An 18,861-nucleotide genomic window follows, 5' to 3' on the forward strand; every position below is an offset into this window, starting at 1 on the left:
ATATGAGATTTTACTTTTAAATTAATTGGTAATGAGTGAAGTAGTACGCTAAAAATATGATTCTGATAATATGTGAAAAAATATAAAATTTCATTTTAAAACTAATTAGTAATAAATAAAGTAGTTTATATTTTTATATATAGTTTAATATTTTTACATTTAATTTAATTCGTCTTAGAGAATCTTTTCAATATTTTTAAAATTTGACAAGTAGAAATGACTTTTATTATTAAGGGTATTACTTCATATACTATTTTTTATTTTTTTAAAAAAAAAATCAAATTTAAAGTTTGATTTCCAAATTGGTTTCTCCAATTGGTTTTTATGTGGGTTGTCATACGATTTTTAATTACAATTTAAGTTAGTTACCATAGGAATTTGAGTAATTTGCAGTATAAATACCTAAGTTTAACTCCTAATTGCAAATAAATACCTAAATTTAATTTTCGGCAGTAATAATTTTTAAGTTATAATTTTAGAACTTCTGTAGGAACCTGGTTAAATAAATTGTCATGTGGCAATTCCTAATTAGTCAAAGTCATTAAATTTTTATTATTTAAAAAAATTAATTCAAATATACCAATAAGAAAATGACACGTGGATATAATGGTTTAACATTGAACGGTTATGTATCTACAGAGTTCCAAAAATATAACTTAGTATTATTACTGCTAAAAATTAAACTTAAGTATTTATTTGCAACTATGGTATTTATGCCGCAAATTACTCTAAAAATTTTTATATAGAATTTCGTAAAAATATATATAAAAAAAACTGTTTAGAAGTGTAAAAAAAAACCTAATTACTATTATATTGCCACAAAAAAATATTGGGAAATTCTACAATGCACCCCTTAAAATAGATACATTGATGCACCCTTATCTGTTTTAACACACGAAATAATTTTTTAGTCAAAATTTTTCTCATGGTCATGTACGTTATAGTTATTTAAGACATCTTGCAAAATTTTAAGAAATTTGAAAAAGTCTAACACGCCGAAAACTACGTTCAAACAGTGTATTGTATGCGTGACTATTATATTAAGCGTGTAAAATAGGTTGTTTGAACATTGTTTTCTATATTGTAAATTATTCGGAATTTCTTAAAATTTTGTAGATTATCTTAAATAGTTATAATGTACATGAATATGAAAAAAAATTAGACTAAAAAATCTTTTTAGATACCGAAACAAATCAAGAGTATATGAGTACATCCTTATTAAGAAGGTGCAGGGTAGAATCACCCAAAAAAATATTATTATTATTATATGAAAATAATAAATAAGTAGGAGAGAGGGCAGTCATGAGCCGCCAAGAGCTAACAAGAATAGACAAGTCAACAACCAACGGTGAAAAAGTCAAAAGAAAGGCTTAACATACTCCATTTCTGCTCAGCATTCAAAGATCACCTCTTGAAGAAATCCCCTTCATCCAATCTCAACCCATTTCCCTTTATTGGGTTTCACGTCCTTTTCTTGCTCAACAACCAGGTAATACCTCTTTCATATCTTTCTCTCTCTTGGGGTTTCCATGGTTTCTGTTTCTGTAAATTGATATTGAATTAGGTTATACTGCAAAACATGGCTTCCCTTAATAGAAAATTGCATGCTGCTGGTGCTGGTGATGAGCCACCACTTAATCTGACCCAATTATGTAAACCCTCTTGTGATAGAAAAGAACCAGAATTTTGCTTTCCTGGGTGTTCGATTATATGTCCCAAAGAGTGTAAGCTTCTGTATATACCTCCACCAAGTGATCCAGTCTCCTCACACCATTCACACAAAGCTTTAATCTTTTTGTCTGTTACAATAGCTCTTGTTGCAGCCAGTTTTCTAGTTGTTTGTGGCTATGTCTTTTACATGAGGTTTAATCGTAGAAGGAATGAGTCTGAGCAACAACAGGATGAAACCCATCTTGAGTTTTTTGATGAAGATCATGGACCTGTAGTTGACCATCCCATCTGGTACATCAGGACTGTTGGTTTACTTCCTTCCATCATCGGTTCCATCACGGTTTTGAAGTATAAAAAAGAAGAAGGCCTTGTTGAAGGTAGTGATTGTTCGGTTTGTTTGAGTGAGTTTCAAGAAGATGAAACTCTTAGACTTTTACCCAAGTGTAGTCATGCTTTTCATGTCCCTTGTATTGATACTTGGCTTAGATCACACACGAATTGCCCTTTGTGTCGTGCTCCGATTGTAACAAGTTCGGCTGCCAGGACGCCTTCCCCAGAGCCGAGTGATGTTGATTCTAGTCCTGTGGAAGAAACCCGAATCGATATTTCTGTCGATAATGAAGAATTCAGTGGTGAAAATGAGGATGAGATTGGTGAGTTGAGGACAGGAACAGGGGAGGAAAGAAAGAGAGATGAGTATTCTGATGATGAAGTGGATAGAGTACAACCAAGTAGAAGATCTGTTTCTTTGGATTCTTTTTCAGCTTCCAAGATTAATCTCTCTCTTTTGAAAGTCCTTGTTGAGGAAACAGATGAGAATTCTGATAAACAATTTGAAGTGGTTAACAATAGATTGGATTCAGTAGATAGTGAAAAGAGAGCTGGTGAGAATCAGAAGTTGCAGAGACTTAAAAGTAGTAGTTCTTCAAATGGAAGATCACTTCAAAGTGGAGCTATGTCAATGAAGAGATCAGTTTCATGCAGTGGAAAGTTTGTACTGTGCAGGCAAGTGTGAAGCAGTGATGCAATTCTTCATTTGAGAAGCATTTGATACATTTTTCTTCAATTTTGCCTGAAATCAAAATTAAGAAAATTCTCAATAACCAACCTGAGAGCTGAAAGTTTTCAGAATTTAGATACCAAAATCTGCAATAATGTTGTGTTTGTTTAGTGAAAGGGTCATTAGTTAGTAAACTCAGGCTATCCCAAAAATGGGATTTCAGATGATAGTGATACCGGATTTACCATATTGTTCTATGAAGAAAGTAAAGCAATTGTAAGTGAAATTTTTTCTTCTGCTGAACTGAACTAAAATTTATTGGTATAAGTCTGTTGTATCTGACCCAAAATGGTTCAAATGTTTGTGAACAATATGTGTGCTTGCAAGTGTATATATATAAAAGCTTTTTGTCATATACTTTTCCCCATATTACAATCTTTTATCTGTTCTATCAAATCACATTTTTATTTCCATTCAACTTCGTATTGTTGCAGAATGAACACCCTGCAAAATTATGAACATAAATGGAGGGGTATTAGAAAGCTTTTGTTAAACCTAGATATGTTGCTTATAATAATGAGGATAGCTACTGTGGAATATTAGATTTTAAACTCTGTTAAACATAATTGGAGTTTTTATAGGATGCATTGAAATTAAATGATGTTTTAGGAGGCTGCAAAAGGGGAAGAACTAATTAATTCAATTTCTCACATATTCTATCTAACTTGTTAATTTAAATTGTGGGCTATAGACACTGTTGAAATTGTGGTAAAAAGATAATCATTAAGGGCTCGTTTAGTACGTTGTATTAGGTCGAATTGTATTGTACTGTATATTGATTTGAATTATATATCATATTTTTATATAATACTATGTTAAATTTTAATTTATACTAAAATATTATATATTTACGTGTCCATAAAAATCAATACTATGTATAGTTTTACATAAAAATATTGCATAAAATATAATTCAATATAATATTATACAATACAATACAATGTAATACGGTCTACCAAATGAACCCTAGAAGGCATGACTATACAAGCTACTTCTTTTTAGAAATAATCAGTAGCTTTCTAGGCTTCTAAAGTTGGTGAGACAAAGCCATGGGAAATGAGCACCATACAAAGTATGTCATTGCCTTGGTTTTCATGTATTTTTATTTTCCAAATTAGAAAGAAAAAGCAAAAAATCCTACAGGATGATATATTATAATATATACATAGATATTATTGAGAATATTTCCTATTATGTCTACAAATTGTAGTATATTAATTATAATTTCAAAATCAATATAAATACAAACTTTTTTTTTAACAGATACAACTTGGATTATGGACACAATAATTTACTTTTTCACCTTCTTTCATAATAATAATAATATTAATCTACACAACATTTTGCAGCTGATTTTCCCCTTTTTGTGTTTCAATTGACAACCTTAAACATTTAAATATCTATAGTTACTAATCTCTGTGTATTTTGCTAGTCCCTGTGTACATTCCCATGGTTGTCCCAAAAGTCTTGGGGATTTTCTTTATATTACAAAAACAAATTCCAACCAAAATCGAAGCCAACGGGGCTTTGATTTTGGCGGCAAAATAACTAAAAATGACTGCAATTATTTATTAACATTATTTAGCTTAACAAGAAATGTCAGTGCTAGTGGAAAGAAGACTTACATAGCAACAGTAAAGTAACTTTTCTGCTAGAGCCATGGTAAAAACCATTTTTGAGAGATGCTTCTCGGCAACCTGCATTTATTGAAAAAAGAAAAGAAAAATGAAAAAGATCACTAACAACCAACATGATTCAACTATGTTTAATTTTAGGGAGAATGAAACGTTGCTTGGTTGTTCTTCATAGTAGAAAACATATCACAAGATTTGTACATCACTTTTCGGAAATTAAAAAAAGGCCTAGTGCTGAAACCTGGAAAATTTTAAAAGGCACTGACAAACCTGAATATTCAGACAAACAAGCTTTGGAGTGTCCATGAAAAACACACACGTTCGATAATCTTCTGTTTTGGATCTATAGCTACTTTGTCACCCAAGTAACTTTCAACCATGTTCTTCTCATCCTCATATGAATCCCAAAGAGCTGTCAATTATCTTAACCTCCATTGTGGTTAGTTGTTTCCACAGCAACCTACAAAGAATAGATATAGCTCTTATACTTGTCTTACTAAAAAAGAACAGTTCTAGTTCTAGTATGTCATATAAACAGCTAACACTTACATCATTTGAATAAGGTGAGAACGGCTTGGCTTCCAAGGTGGAAATTAGAGGGCTTGATTGCATTATGTGGCGCCACCACTCCACAACCAAGTGCCAACATAATTTCATTAAAATCTGCATGCAGATTTTTTCGCGAAAAACACCAAATAATGCAGAGGCACAAAAAGGCAGAGTCACCTTTTATCGAAAGGCAGTGAGAAGGGTTTTATATGACCAAAGGAATCTCGTATGTTGCCTTGAACGAGCAAATTTTAAGGTACTCGCCGTTAACTGAATAATACCTGAATAAGCCAAAGATAGTATTAAATCTTGTATTTCTGTTAGAAAATAAAATATAGACACACAACAGAGTTAAGATGGCCTACTCTACAGAGCCCAATTTCAGGACTACACACTACTACGACAGTGGGGTTCCGGTGCAAACCCCCACCAATGTCATCAAAAATGTTAGGATAAGTTATGTAATGTGAAAAAATCCAATGTTCTTATGATTTTTCATGAAAAATCATCTACAGTAGACATGCTTTATCGCAAATCAAACAAATGATTTCGCAAGATCTTTATGTCAAATGTCAATATGGAGACAAATAGTCACATCACATCAAATCATCACAGTTGAATCAAACATCACCAATTGCATGAAATACAGAAAGAGAACACAAAAAATGGGGAAATTCTTTATGTACCTTCAATTCATGAACTTTAGGCTTATCAGTTGTCTCAGCTTGTAACAAATATCCTCTCTGTTTCATTGTTCCATGCTCGCCCTCTTTCAAGCATAGAATCAAACACAAAGCGAGCCTCCTGCAGCTTGTTATTTTTGTATAATATACAGAGCAACCAGTGACGGTTAAATGAGTGAGGGATATAATGAAAGGCAATCATCTCTTGATATATCTTGAAGGCACTATCATCTAAATTACTAGCACAGAAACAGTTCAGCAAACATTCGTAAGAAAGCTTGCTCGGGAAAACACCCCTCTTGCGCATTGCATAGGAAAGTGTCAAGGCATCGACTGGTCTCCCAGCTTTACACAGTCCTCTCAACAAAGTGTTGTATGCAATTTTATCCGGGTCACAACCATCTGCTTTCATCTTGTTGAAAACTCCAACTGCACAATCGATATCGTTTGATTGAACATGTCCACTCATGAGAATAGTGTAAGTAACTTGGTTGGGACATAAACCCTCTGTTTGCATTAATTCAAATTTATCATATGCCTCTTGCATCTTCTGCCCCCAACAAAACCCAGAAATTATACCGTTATATAGGTACAAATTTGGCATGAACCTTGTACTTTCTATTGTCTCAATCAGCTTGATAGCAAAGCTTTTGATTTCTTTCGGAGTTCTGACAGGAACTTGTAGATAGTTTTCATTTGGAAGCAGATTACTCTGATGGAGCAAACGAAACAACATTTGCCAAGCTTGTAGGGACTGTCTACTTAGAATGTGCTGCTTATTCTGAATAACAGGAATATTTCTACAAACACCACTGACCAGTGCAATATAGGTGACAAGATCAAACTCTATCCGACTGTAATTCATCAAGTCAACTAATCTAAAGGCGAATTCGAATTTACCCTTCTTCAAGGAATGAGTTATTAGAGAGGTGTATAACACAACATTTGGCAAAACACCATCTCTCAGCATTCTAGCAAGGTAAATGCATCCTTTATCAGTCATGTTTCTCTTCACTAATCCACTTATAAGGGCAGTGTAAGAAAGCATACTTGGCTGTATCGAATTCTCCATCATTTTCTCAAACAACTGTCGGGCTTCAATAACTCTTTCATTGTTCAGGTATGCCATAATCATTGTTGTATAAACGACCTCATCAGGATCCACACCAGCCTCTAGCATCCTCTTAAACATATTTTCTGCTTCTACAACACATTTCTCTCTACCTAGACAAGCTATAATTGAGTCATATATAGCAACACCAGGTCTCATCCCCATATCCTCCATGTGATCCAGAACACCAAGGGCTGATTCTACATCACCTTGTTTACAAAGTTCATTTATCATAATCAAATATGTTGTTAGGTCTGCCATAATGCCCTGCTCTTCCATAATGGCCATTAAGGATTCAACATTCTCAAAAAGTCCCTCACTGCAAAGAGACTTGATCAAGGAGTTGAAAGTAAAAAGCAAAGGTCTGCAGCCAAGATTTGCCATTCTATCCAAGCAATTCAATGCAGCATCTGTTTTACTATCCATACACAAGGCACATATATACACACTAAATGCCACAGAAGCTACATTTAAGTCTCGTTTTACAATTTCCCCAAGCAAGACTTCAATTTCTTGCTCTAGGTCACCAGGAGGAAACATATCATTGGAAGCTGAGAGCGTAGAAAGGTCAATCCCGCAACCATTCTTTCCAATTGCCTGCAAAATCATAAGAGCAAGTCGAAGCTCATGTCCCTTGGGATAGTTTTTCAAAAGGGTAAAATAAAGCACATGATCAGGAACAATGCCATTTTTAAGCATGTTCTTGTACAATTCATCTATTTCCGTAAATCGTTTCTCCCTGTTAAGTGCATTGATCAACACTGTGTAGCAGTGCACGCTTGGAATTAAACTGCAACTGATCATGGTGTCCAAAAGCATCAATGCAGAGTCACATTTACCTTCTTTACAGTATTCACTAATCATAATGCCATAACTAATCACATCAGGCTGCATTCCCCAATCTACCATCTGTTTGCTTATGACCCATCCTTTGTCAAACAAACCCAACTTCACAAATCCATGAATCAACGTATTACACGTGCGATTATCAGGAACACAACCGGTCTTCAGCATTCGCAGAAAAACCCGCATTGCCATCTTCATTTTTTTACTCTGGCAATATTCATGAATTAAAGAAGTATACATTGTCTTATCTATGTACACGTCGTGAGACTCCATTTCACCAAATAACAACTCAGCCTCAACGACCCGCCCTCTCTTACAAAAACCATAAAACAATGACTTGTACATGTGAACTGTAGGTAAATATCCAATTCTCTCACGCATTATATCAAACACTTGAAGAGCTTCATCCATATAGCCTCTAATGCATAATCTATCAATCAACCGACTACACCAAAAACCCAGGAATACTTTAGCATTACTAATCCAAACGAAAAAATCAAAAGCATCTAAAATCATTTCACGTTCATACAATTCCTTAAGAAGGCTGTTACAAGTAGCTTTACAAGGAACAGAATTCTTCACAAGAAGTTTATCCAAATGGAAGCTTGCCTCTTCTAATTTCCCCAATTTACAAAAGCAAATAATCATATGAGTCAAAATCAACGAGTCAGGATCAATACCTCTAACACACACATTGTCACGATAAAGAGCCTCAGCCAGTTGATGCTGACCCGAATCAACCAATTTCTTAATCAATGCACCATAGGTACCCAAATCAAGGTCCAACCCACGTTCAATACCGAAATTGACAACCGAAATCGCATCCGAAACCGAAGAAGAATGATTGACAAGTCTCTGCATCACTTGCTGAGCTGAGCACAACAAGCCCCGGCGAATGAGCTGTTCAGCCAAGGTGAGACAGAGAGATTTATGATCATTGGCAATAGTTGAGAATGAAGTATCTGAGGTTTCCATTGGGAGAGCCCAAGAAGTTAGAGGCCGTCTGCTTTTGCAGAAGAGGTACAAAGAATTGAGAGCTTTCTTCTTCATGTTCAGACCAACACTACAGAGTAAATATCACGAAAAGACATAGCCAAGCGAACCCAGTTGAAAAAGCTGGGAAATTTGGCTGACCCAGAAGAGAGAAAACGAAAAGATTACAAACCCAGAAAACAATTCTCATTGCTGACAAAACAATCTCCATTAACAGCTGGGAACTAAAGAATAAGCCATTTGAAACGAAACCAAACCCCCGTATTAAAACAGCCCAGAAAACCAGAGAAGAAAATGGATAAGGGAAAAGTGTGTTGCGATTGAAAAATCCAATACTTGAATTGAGTCGCATACCAAATGGGCAAGTGCAACAGGGGGTCGTAGGAAGAGCCGCAGGGTTTTAGTTTGATAGAGTAACAAAGAAAGAACTTCTTAAACCCTGTCTTAGGTTACTTGGCCAAAAACCAAAAAAAAAAAAAAAAAAAAAAAAAAAAAAACAAGAAAAAAACAAAAACCTTTTTTTTCTTAGGTTAAAAGTGATTTTTATTTATTTTTTTTCTTTTCTAAAATGGATTTTCTTTTATTTTTATTTCTAAAACCGGATTGTTATTTGTTTAATTTTGACCCTACAGAACCAATAATAGAAGAAGAAGTGTCTTCAGCGACATAAATCCACTAAACATCAATTTAGTGGAAAGCCCAACACATTCATGCTTGATGATCTTCCCCCAAATCAATGGAGATCTCACTTTCAACAATTCAGAGCATGGACCCTTCTAGAAGCACAGAAACCAAGGGCAGATACGAGATATTTTGCTACAATTAGTATCAAGATTCACTGGGATCTTACAAGATTGGTGGCAAAGCCTTGGAGAATATACGACAAGGTTACTATCTATATTTTAGTTAAATTTGAGTTAAAATAGCTAAAATATTAAAATAAAGAACTATTTTTATTAGGCTATTTAAGATTTTTGCCCCCAAATTATGATATATACATTATTATGTCTCTAAACTTTTCAGCATGTTACAAATGATTCATAAGCTATTCACAGTATTGTAAGTTGATCTTTCTATTAAATTTTGTCACACGTGGCAAACAACAGGGTCGTCTTAAACATTTTGGAGGTTGTGTTCTAATTTTAAAATTTGGGCCCCTACAAAAGAAATGCAATTTATTACCATTAGGGTCAGCCCTTACAAACAAAATGATGACATGACTACTTAGCAAATTCCACATCAGAGCCACATGTATAATTTAACATTAAAAAAATTAAAAATTAGGTATTTTCAAAAAATTATTAAACTAAAAATCAATTAATGGTTAAAAAAATTACGTAAAACTAAATTAAAAAATTTTAAATTATTTTTTTCTTATTAATTGCACATATGACGTTAACATGGCACTGATGTGGTAATTGACTAAACAGTCATGTCATCATTAATACTTAAACCACTTAAAAATCTCCATCTCTTTTTCATTTATTTGATTTATTTTCTTAATTCTTACTTTAATATATTAAGTGTCTAAAAATTTCGATAAACAGCAACAAAATATATAATTCAGATAGTTTTTTCGCTAATATACTTTTATTAAATTATGTTTAGTTTTAACTTTTATATATCTAAATAATTGTTAATATATATTTTATTAAAAATTTTAAAATGACTGTAAAAGGTTTAAATTGATTTTTAAATAAATATAAAAATTAAATGATCTAGACCAATCACAAAGTGACACGTGGACAATGACCTGACACTTAACGACTAGGTACTCACGAAAGTTCTAAAATTTTAACAGAAGATATTTTTACTGCAAATTTTGTTTACTTAGGTATCAATCTATAACTGAAAGTTAAACTTAAGTATTTTCACCGTAAATTATTTTTTAATATATATAGATAGATATATTTGTTTTATAGTGTACAATAGAAAAAAATGTGGGTAGTTTTAGTAAAGAATAATTAGCAATTTTATCTTTTGAACTTTTTATACTACCAAGTTGTGTTCTCTAAGTTATACGGTTTGTTAATAATACCTATCGAAATAGGGTAAATAGCGGCATAAGTACCCAAAGTTTTATGTTTGTAAGCTGCATAAACCTAATGTTTATTTTTAGCGGCATAAGTACTCAATGTTTGTAAAACTGTAATTTTCTTCCAGTTTCGTCAGTACAGACTCTGTTTTGAATTTATTAAAAGAATATTTGGAAGTAACCAATACTGCATATTTCTATCTAGATCCAATGATCAAGAATTAGGCCTTTTATGTGCCCTATTTAAGACAATAATAGAGTGTGCAGTGATAAAATTAGAAAAAAATTACAATTTTACAAACATTGGGTACTTATACCGCTTACAAACATAAAACTTTAAGTACTTATGCTGCTATATACCCATTGAAATATAACTTTTACATTAACATGGTCATTTCATCACACACACTATATTTTTTTTTTTTTTGTAAAATGAGTGATACAAAGGGTAGTATTTGACAAATAAATGCAAATTATATAATTTTTACTCTTTTTACATCAATGAATAATAGAACAAAAGATTTTTTTTTTATAAGAATTAATATTTTTAGTTTTATTATTTAATCACTAAGGTATAAAAGGTGAAAAGTATATAATTTTACATCTATTTGTCAACTATTATTTATTGTGTCACTCATTTCACAAAAAAAATTAAATAGAATGTGATGGATAAATCATGTTAATGTAAAAATTATATTTTGAGGGACATTACTAACAAGTCGTATAACTTAGAGGACACAACTTAGTAGTGTAAAAAATTGGGCAAAAATACTAATTATTCTTGAATTATTTACACCACATACTGAAAATTTTAACTTTTTTTTATTTTTTTTTACTGTGGGGTAGAATTTTTTTTCAAAAATACAGTGTAAGTTTTATACTGTATACTGTGTTAAGTTTTTACTATTGTTATACGGTTATTTTTTAGTTGTTCCCCTATTGTTTTTATTTATTCCGTTTAGTGTTTCACTGTTGTTTTATAAAAACACAATATTTTTGAAAAAAATTCCGTGTAATAGTATTTTTGTAAAGTTAACCAAAATTCTAATATTTTTGTAGTTTCCCTTATTCTTAATAAAAGTGAATATTACATAAGACACTATTTTTGAAAAAAAAAATTACATTTTTACGTTTAAAGATTTTTTTTTTTTTTTTAAAATTTTTATATTTTTACAGTTTTCCATAGAAATAACACGAAAACAACAAGAAAACTACATATAAGTAACTTGAAAATAACATCAAAACAACAACAAAAAATAACATACAAATAACAAAAAATTAATAACAAATTAACAAGAGTACAACATAAAAATACTGTATTTTCTGTAAATAAAATAAAAAAAATCGTAAAAATACTTAAAATTCTATAAAACAATATTTTTGTAATTTTCTTGTTGTTTTGGTGTATTTATGAAATAATCCCTAATAAAAGTGTACGAATGTTGTGTTTTTCAACTTAGCCCAATATGAGAGGCCCAATAATAATAGCAGACCCAAAATTACAGATCCAGAGTTCTCTCTCCATGTCCATGGCATCACCCACACTCTCTCTCCTCTCCTCTCCGTTACTCTCACTCTGTCTATCGGCCTTTTTGGATTTCTTCTATAACGATTATCAGAGATCGGAGAGGAGGAATTTCGTTCACGACCTCGGGTTCATTACCAGGTACGGTTTTGAGGCTGCTCATGAGGATTGGTTCTTCAGAGATTTCATTTTTCCCTTTTCATAATTCTTTTGGTTTCTCAACTTCGGTTACTGTTTTTTTTTTTCCTATCATGGTTACTTTGATCAGTGTTATGCAATTAAAACAATCTGTGTTTTGTTCTTTATATGCTCAGAGTGGAGATGAGACTTTCAGAAATCTATTTTGAAATGTAGTTCAGAAGAAGAGCTTTAGTTTGTGGTTTTGAAATATGCTGTTATACTGATTTGATTTCTTTTATGCTGTAATCATATTCTAAATACTTAAACTGAACTAACTATGTTAGGGGGATTTTATACCTTTTGTTAATCTGAAATTAATTTCACATTCTAACCAGTAGTATCATCCTGGAACTGTGCTAGAAGGATCTAAGTAAACTCAAATCACTACTCTTGTTCAAAGCTAATAATGTGATGATAAGTAATAGAGTATATGAAGAAATGTTTTGAATACAAATTTTTTTTCCACGGGAACTTATTAGTTATCATCAAATTACCAATGTGAATATCCCACCACTTTTACTCTATCTGTTTTTCTAATTTATTTTTCTTGTTTGCCCTTCATTCTTTCTCTAAGAATTGTTTATTTTTTTTTTCTTATGTGACATTTGTAAGGAGAATTCTAAGAGAAGTTAGATTTAGTGTGATAATATGCCAGATATTTCATGATACATGTACTTTTTAGAAATTGGTTGGGTCGAAACGAGAATGGGATAAGCATTAGGGGTCGGAGTAAGGTTGGAGTTGGGGTAGGAGTAAATATCAGATTCAGATATGATGTGATATTATTTAATACTATTCAGTGTCGAACTTAATACGATCCAATCCAATACATTACAATATGACATCCCAAGCCCTAAATGTTTTAAATAAAAATGGTGGTAGTTAACTACTAACTAGTATATTTTAGGCATGTGATCATCTGGGCAAGAGTCAATAGGTGGAAACTTTGTATTTGTTCTTTAAAGTTTCAGCCTTTCAGGTCTAAGTATAACACAATATATTTTTCTGTTATTTCATTGAAAAGTTCAGAGATAATAATCTGAAGTTAATTAAGGGGTTTATATATCTGTGATTTAATTGAGATGTTTAGTGTGTAATTTTTTATTTTGGAGCTGAGACCTCGTCAAAACTGACTCAGGATTCGACACTGATTTCGTAAACAACCTCTATTGAACTTACTGGGAGTAAAACTTTTTCTTGGCTGATCAACTTCATTTCTTAAATGTGAGTTTTTGTTTTTATTTTTTGTCATACATATATATTTAAATTACGTCAGGTTTTATAAAAGGTGAAACAAAATAACGTTATTGAAGTTTAATTTGCAGATGGCAGAGTTGGTGGCTGAGAAGCATGCCAATTATATTGTATCAGTTGAAAAGGTTTGTTCCATCCCATATTATGCCCTCATGTTCAAAAAATGTTTGTATATCTAAAGGTATGTGAAATTTGCTGAAATCAGAAAAAAGGGTCATTTGAATCTGTGGTGATTGAGCATTTGAGAATGAATGGAGCATATTGGGGCCTCACCACTCTTGACTTATTGGAAAAGCTTCATGTTGTAGACGTTGATCAGATTGTTTCATGGCTCATAAGCTGTCAACACGAGTCAGGTTTGTAAAAAGAAGGTGACAAGGAATGAATTAAGATGGATAACTTCAAATTGTTCTGGCAATGGCGAAAGTAGTCACTAATTAGCTTTTCTTTGTCTTATTATTTTTATTTATTTTCATGCAGGTGGTTTTGGTGGTAACATTGGGCATGATCCACATGTAATGTATACTCTAAGTGCTGTGCAAGTTTTAGCCCTCTTTGACAAGCTTGATGTTCTAGACATCGGAAAGGTGTCAAATTGTATCCTTTTCCCAATTGATCGTGTTCAAATTACTTTTACACAAGTTTGAAAAGAACTCTTCATTAACCTTATTTGTACTATTATGTGTTTTATGTATTATTTATATTTGGCACAATTTTTGTAATTGTTAAACTATTTATTCAGTAATTTTGTAGAGTTAGTGCTTGAAGTTTTTTTTTTTTTTTTTTTTGGTAATAATAGTAATGTATCTCATTTCAAATTATTTATTGTATTGTTGGTTATGCATTTTGGAGGTAGTGTAGCTTTGCTAGCTTAAATAAGGATAGGTGATTGCTTGGCTTATGAGATTTTATATCTTAACAAAGTTAGTAATTCTTTGTAATAACTATTTAACGGATAGCTCAATCAGATTTTATTGCATTACTTAGCTATTATCAGATGTTGCTGGGCTGCAAAATGAAGATGGATCATTTTCCGGGGATGAATGGGGTGAAGTTGATACAAGGTAGTCTTGTCTCTCATTTTCTTTTTTTGCATCTCTTGTACTTTGTTGAAGTTAGTATTCATTGTTTTTCTTTTTCTTTTTTTGTCTTTCAAATTGTATTAGATTCTCCTATATTGCAATATGTTGTCTCGCATTGCTGCATCAGTTGAATAAAATTAATGTTGAGAAGGCTGTGAAGTATATCGTTAGTTGCAAAAACCTGGATGGTGGATTTGGATGTACACCTGGTGGAGAGTCTCATGCTGGGCAAAGTAAGTTTGTTGCAATATATGAGTTTTTTAAGTTTTAATTGTGGATGTGATTTACTTCTATTCGTAGCATGTTTAATTTAGGACCTGTTTGGCACAGCTTTTGGAAAAGCTAAAAGCTGCTTTTTGAAAAAACTGTGATAAAAATGTGTTTGGCAAACAGTCAAAAAACAGCTTTTTGAAGAATTTTTGGAGAAGCTACAGCTAAAAGCTGAAGCTTTTCCAACCCAACTTTTAGAAAAAATTGTTTTGATTAAAAGACTATAAGATTTTTTTTTTTACTAAAACCATATTTACTTCTTTATTACATATTAAAAAAATAAAAAAAATTAAAATAAACTAATTATAATAAAATAAATAATTATTAAATCTTTTATTTTTTTTAAAATAATCTATATTTTATTTTAATATTAACAAACAACATCAATCTAGAATTTTTTTCATATACTTGAGTTTCTAATTTTTTTTTACATTTGATAAAACATAATAAACAAATACTATAACTTATTTTTATCAAATGCATGTAAATTTATATTTGAAAAAAATTAAAAATATATAAAAAATAAAATATTATATAAAATAAGTTTTTACATATTTGTGATTATAATAAACTAGATTATAACATTATCATTATCATAATAATAGATCTTAACAACTCACAGTATTTTAAAATTTATAATTTACCACACTCAGCTCAGTTTTTTTCCACAGTTTTGCTACAGCTGCTTTTTCTCACAGTACAGCTACAGCTGCTTTTTCCCACAGCATAGCTGTGCCAAAATGGCCCTTAGTCCAGTCAAGAATAACGATAGTGTTTTGTCACCACCATCACTGCAGTTTTCTGTTGTGTGGGAGCTCTTGCTATTACGGGGTCTCTGCATCATATCGACAAAGACCTTCTAGGGTGGTGGTTGTGTGAGCGGCAAGTCAAATCTGGAGGTCTTAATGGGCGTCCAGAGAAACTTCCAGATGTATGTAGAATTCTTATTTAAAAAGAAATGGCATATATTTAGAGCCCTGCTTCTTGGACCTCTCCACTAATCTTGAATCATTTGAGCTAATCTGCTATTGAATTCGTTTTTCTTAACCAGGTCTGCTATTCGTGGTGGGTTCTTTCTAGCCTGATCATGATTGACAGAGTACATTGGATCAATAAGGAAAAACTTGTGAAGTTCATCTTGGACTGCCAGGTAAACTTATAACTAAGCGAAGTACTCTTATCTTCCAGATCACCTTCGAGATTTTTGGTTGACTTTTGTAATCTCAGGACGTTGAAAATGGAGGAATTTCAGATAGACCAGATGATGCAGTTGATGTTTACCACACATACTTTGGTGTAGCTGGTAAAATTACTTGAGTTCTTCCATTGTCTTTTGAATTTGAATGCCACTCTCTTACTAAGAAAATTAAGTCTTTAAGGATCTAATTGCATTTTGAAAGCATCTATAATGCCAAATTTTGGATTTAATTATTTGTCCTCTATTATAAATTTATAATAAATTCTCTACATATTAGTAATATTTCATAGTTTAGGATAGTTGAGTAATCATTTCTAATAGTAGGAATTTAGGAAACAGTGGAGTTATCTCTGTTGCTTGTGCCCAGAATTGGATTGGGTGCTAATTAAATGATCTTTATGTTCCATTTTATTTTTATGACTTTGAAATTGGTTGATACAATGCAGGACTGTCACTTCTTGAATATCCAGGATTGAAAGCCATAGATCCAGCCTATGCTTTGCCAGTTGATGTTGTAAATAGAATTTTCTTGGGCAAATAATGATCTTCAAGAACAACTTAGACTCTAATTATAACTGAACTCATTGTTTTTTGTTTTACAGGAAATAAAGAAAAAACATACTTTTATGTTACAAAGTATAAAATATTTTGTCAAGGATGATGTTGTAGACATTGTTTTCAATCAAAAGCAAAGTCATGGTCAATGTGAATTTTATTTGAGTGTGAATGTGCAAAGAGTGTGTCAGGAAAATGCTCCATTAACATTGAATTCAAAAGTATATATATTTGAAAGAATAATTAGATTTTTGTCCTCTAAACGCATGACGCTACTAGATTTTAAAATTTCCTTCTAACTTTTTAATTTATAAAAATTTCCTTCTAACTTTTTAATTTATAAAAATTTCCTTCTAACTTTTTAATTTATAAAAATTTAGTCATTTCATTATTCAAATGTTGATGTGGCATTGTTAATTAGTGTGGTTTTGGTGGTGGTGGTGATAATGATAGTGACTCTAGTAATGGTAAAGAAGAAGATTAAAAGTATTTATATTAATGCATTATTTTATTAAATTGGTATGAAATTTTTATACCATTTCACTTCAAGGATATACTAAATTATCCACTAAATTGCACGCTATTAACGATGTTAAATTTTTAGTCTACATCAAATTAGGACACATTAATTTTTCTATTTTAACCCTTCTTTTAATTTATTTTCTTAAAAATAATCTTACATTTTAGTCGTTGATCTAAATTTATTACAAAATAATCATTCATTTAACATAATTTGAAAATACAGAATAATAATAATAAAAATACTAATTTTAAATGAAGAAAACATAAAACTAAAAAGAACAAGGTAAAAGAAAAATACAACAATAAACAAAATAATGATTCAATGTTCAAATTGGTCACTTGAGAATTCTAACCTCGACGATTGAGTATCAAAATATTAGTTTATATAGACTTGAGGTATCTTAAGAACCTTGATATTGTTGTTGGTGAGTTCTTTTTTGCATAACTTTGTTTACTCATTTTAAAAAGATTCTTGTGTAATAGGATTTAACTATAGAATTCAAATCCTTCAATAAGATTCTTTCTCTTCTTAATATTCTCCTTAAAGCCAATTTTGCTTCTAAATTTTTACAATTTTGTGCTCTACTTGAGTCGAACATTTCAACGAGTTGCTCATTTTCTTCTCTAATAGTTTAAACAATAGTAGAAATTTTTTCATCATCTTTCCTTATAGATTTTGCTTTCTTTATCCTAATGAGTAGTTGAAATAAATTACATTCACCATCACCATCTATATGTTTAGTGAAAATAATAAAATTCCAAAAGACAAATCAATAATGATACACTTGTTCACTATGTCCTTTGAGATGCATTAATTGATCACATGAGAGAACGCCATATAAAATTAAATTGTGTAATTGTGATTTTATTTAAGGTTTTTTCTAAGATTATGTGTAATGTTTAATTGATTTAATAAATATTTTATTTTACTATATTATTTTACTAATAGTCATGATATTATTTAATTTATTGACAATTTATATAATTATATCATAAATTTGTTAATATTAGTTATTAATATAAATAATATAAAATGTAAGATTTTTTAAGCAAAATATTTTTATTTGGTGTAAATTACTGGAGAAAGTGAACTAAAATTAATAAATTATATACCAACTTACTGAAAAAGATACACTATAATGGTGTAACTGTTGGAGATTATGTAAGAGGAATAAGAAAAAGAACAATACGTGTCGTGAAATAAAGAAAAGAAAGAAAAAAAAAAGTAAAAGAGAAAAGGAAAAAAAAAATAAAAGAAAAAGAAAAAGAAAAGAATTTTTATTTTTATTTATTTAGAATAATTTTTAAATATTTAAGTAATTAAAGTTACAGTTACTCAAAAAGAAAATATGACACATGTACATAGTGACAATCCATATAGTATTTAATGTTGAAAAACTAACAATAATTAAATATGCAAACCAAATTAAAACTTTACATATTTTATCTCAATTAAAAAAAGAAATTATCAAGAGGATTGGCATTCTGGAGTCATTGTTAATTATATTACGATTTGAATTGCCTTCTTCCTCTCTCTTGTTTTATCGGCTATCTACCATCTCCCCTATTCAAGAATTCATGCACACAATTTAAATTTGAGAGTTTTTTTGTAAGCTGAGGCAATGGTATAGAAAATAAACTTGAGGACAAGATATTACCAAAGGAGAAGACTATTGTATTGACCTTCTTGATT

General features: G+C 31.0%; 3 protein-coding genes across 5 annotated transcripts; 2 read left to right on the top strand and 1 right to left on the bottom strand.

The window, feature by feature from the left end:
- Window positions 1-1,289: 1,289 nt before the first annotated feature.
- Window positions 1,290-3,084, top strand: LOC115725493 (RING-H2 finger protein ATL54). Its single transcript, XM_030655035.2, has one exon. It carries the CDS (start codon window positions 1,580-1,582, stop codon window positions 2,684-2,686), a length of 1,107 nt encoding a protein of 368 aa, XP_030510895.2. The 5' UTR covers window positions 1,290-1,579; the 3' UTR covers window positions 2,687-3,084.
- On the bottom strand, window positions 1,532-9,026 carry LOC115725492 (pentatricopeptide repeat-containing protein At5g62370). Of its 2 annotated transcripts, XM_030655032.2 has the most exons (5): window positions 5,601-9,026; window positions 4,915-5,195; window positions 4,636-4,825; window positions 4,357-4,428; window positions 1,532-2,743 (listed from the first exon to the last, which is right to left on the bottom strand). In XM_030655032.2, exon 1 carries the CDS (start codon window positions 8,602-8,604, stop codon window positions 5,635-5,637), a length of 2,970 nt encoding a protein of 989 aa, XP_030510892.2. In that variant the 5' UTR covers window positions 8,605-9,026; the 3' UTR covers window positions 1,532-2,743; window positions 4,357-4,428; window positions 4,636-4,825; window positions 4,915-5,195; window positions 5,601-5,634. The 2 variants fall into 2 exon arrangements, with proteins under 2 accessions (XP_030510892.2, XP_030510894.2); XM_030655034.2 differs by lacking the exon at window positions 4,357-4,428 and having other exon boundaries at window positions 2,614-2,743.
- Window positions 9,027-12,094: 3,068 nt separating this feature from the next.
- On the top strand, window positions 12,095-16,811 carry LOC115725494 (geranylgeranyl transferase type-2 subunit beta 1). Of its 2 annotated transcripts, none has more exons than XM_061117456.1 (11): window positions 12,095-12,248; window positions 13,426-13,511; window positions 13,601-13,666; window positions 13,747-13,897; window positions 14,022-14,138; window positions 14,539-14,605; window positions 14,708-14,856; window positions 15,691-15,824; window positions 15,945-16,043; window positions 16,121-16,196; window positions 16,538-16,811. In XM_061117456.1, the coding sequence occupies exons 3-11, from the start codon at window positions 13,613-13,615 to the stop codon at window positions 16,630-16,632; spliced, it is 942 nt and encodes a 313-aa protein (XP_060973439.1). In that variant the 5' UTR covers window positions 12,095-12,248; window positions 13,426-13,511; window positions 13,601-13,612; the 3' UTR covers window positions 16,633-16,811. The 2 variants fall into 2 exon arrangements, with proteins under 2 accessions (XP_060973439.1, XP_030510896.2); XM_030655036.2 differs by having other exon boundaries at window positions 13,613-13,666.
- Window positions 16,812-18,861: the final 2,050 nt, after the last annotated feature.

The sequence above is a fragment of the Cannabis sativa genome, chromosome 6 (genome assembly GCF_029168945.1).
Source record: "Cannabis sativa cultivar Pink pepper isolate KNU-18-1 chromosome 6, ASM2916894v1, whole genome shotgun sequence".
Taxonomy (NCBI): Eukaryota; Viridiplantae; Streptophyta; class Magnoliopsida; order Rosales; family Cannabaceae; genus Cannabis; species Cannabis sativa.

Excerpts from the sequence above, each read along its gene's own strand:
- LOC115725493 (XM_030655035.2), top strand. The coding sequence starts at position 1,580 with ATGGCTTCCCTTAATAGAAAATTGCATGCTGCTGGTGCTGGTGATGAG.
- LOC115725492 (XM_030655032.2), bottom strand. The coding sequence starts at position 8,604 with ATGAAGAAGAAAGCTCTCAATTCTTTGTACCTCTTCTGCAAAAGCAGA.
- LOC115725494 (XM_061117456.1), top strand. The coding sequence starts at position 13,613 with ATGGCAGAGTTGGTGGCTGAGAAGCATGCCAATTATATTGTATCAGTT. Across the intron at positions 14,857-15,690 it reads AGAGTCTCATGCTGGGCAAA|TTTTCTGTTGTGTGGGAGCT; the intron begins GTAAGTTTGTTG and ends CCATCACTGCAG. Across the intron at positions 15,825-15,944 it reads GTCCAGAGAAACTTCCAGAT|GTCTGCTATTCGTGGTGGGT; the intron begins GTATGTAGAATT and ends TTTCTTAACCAG.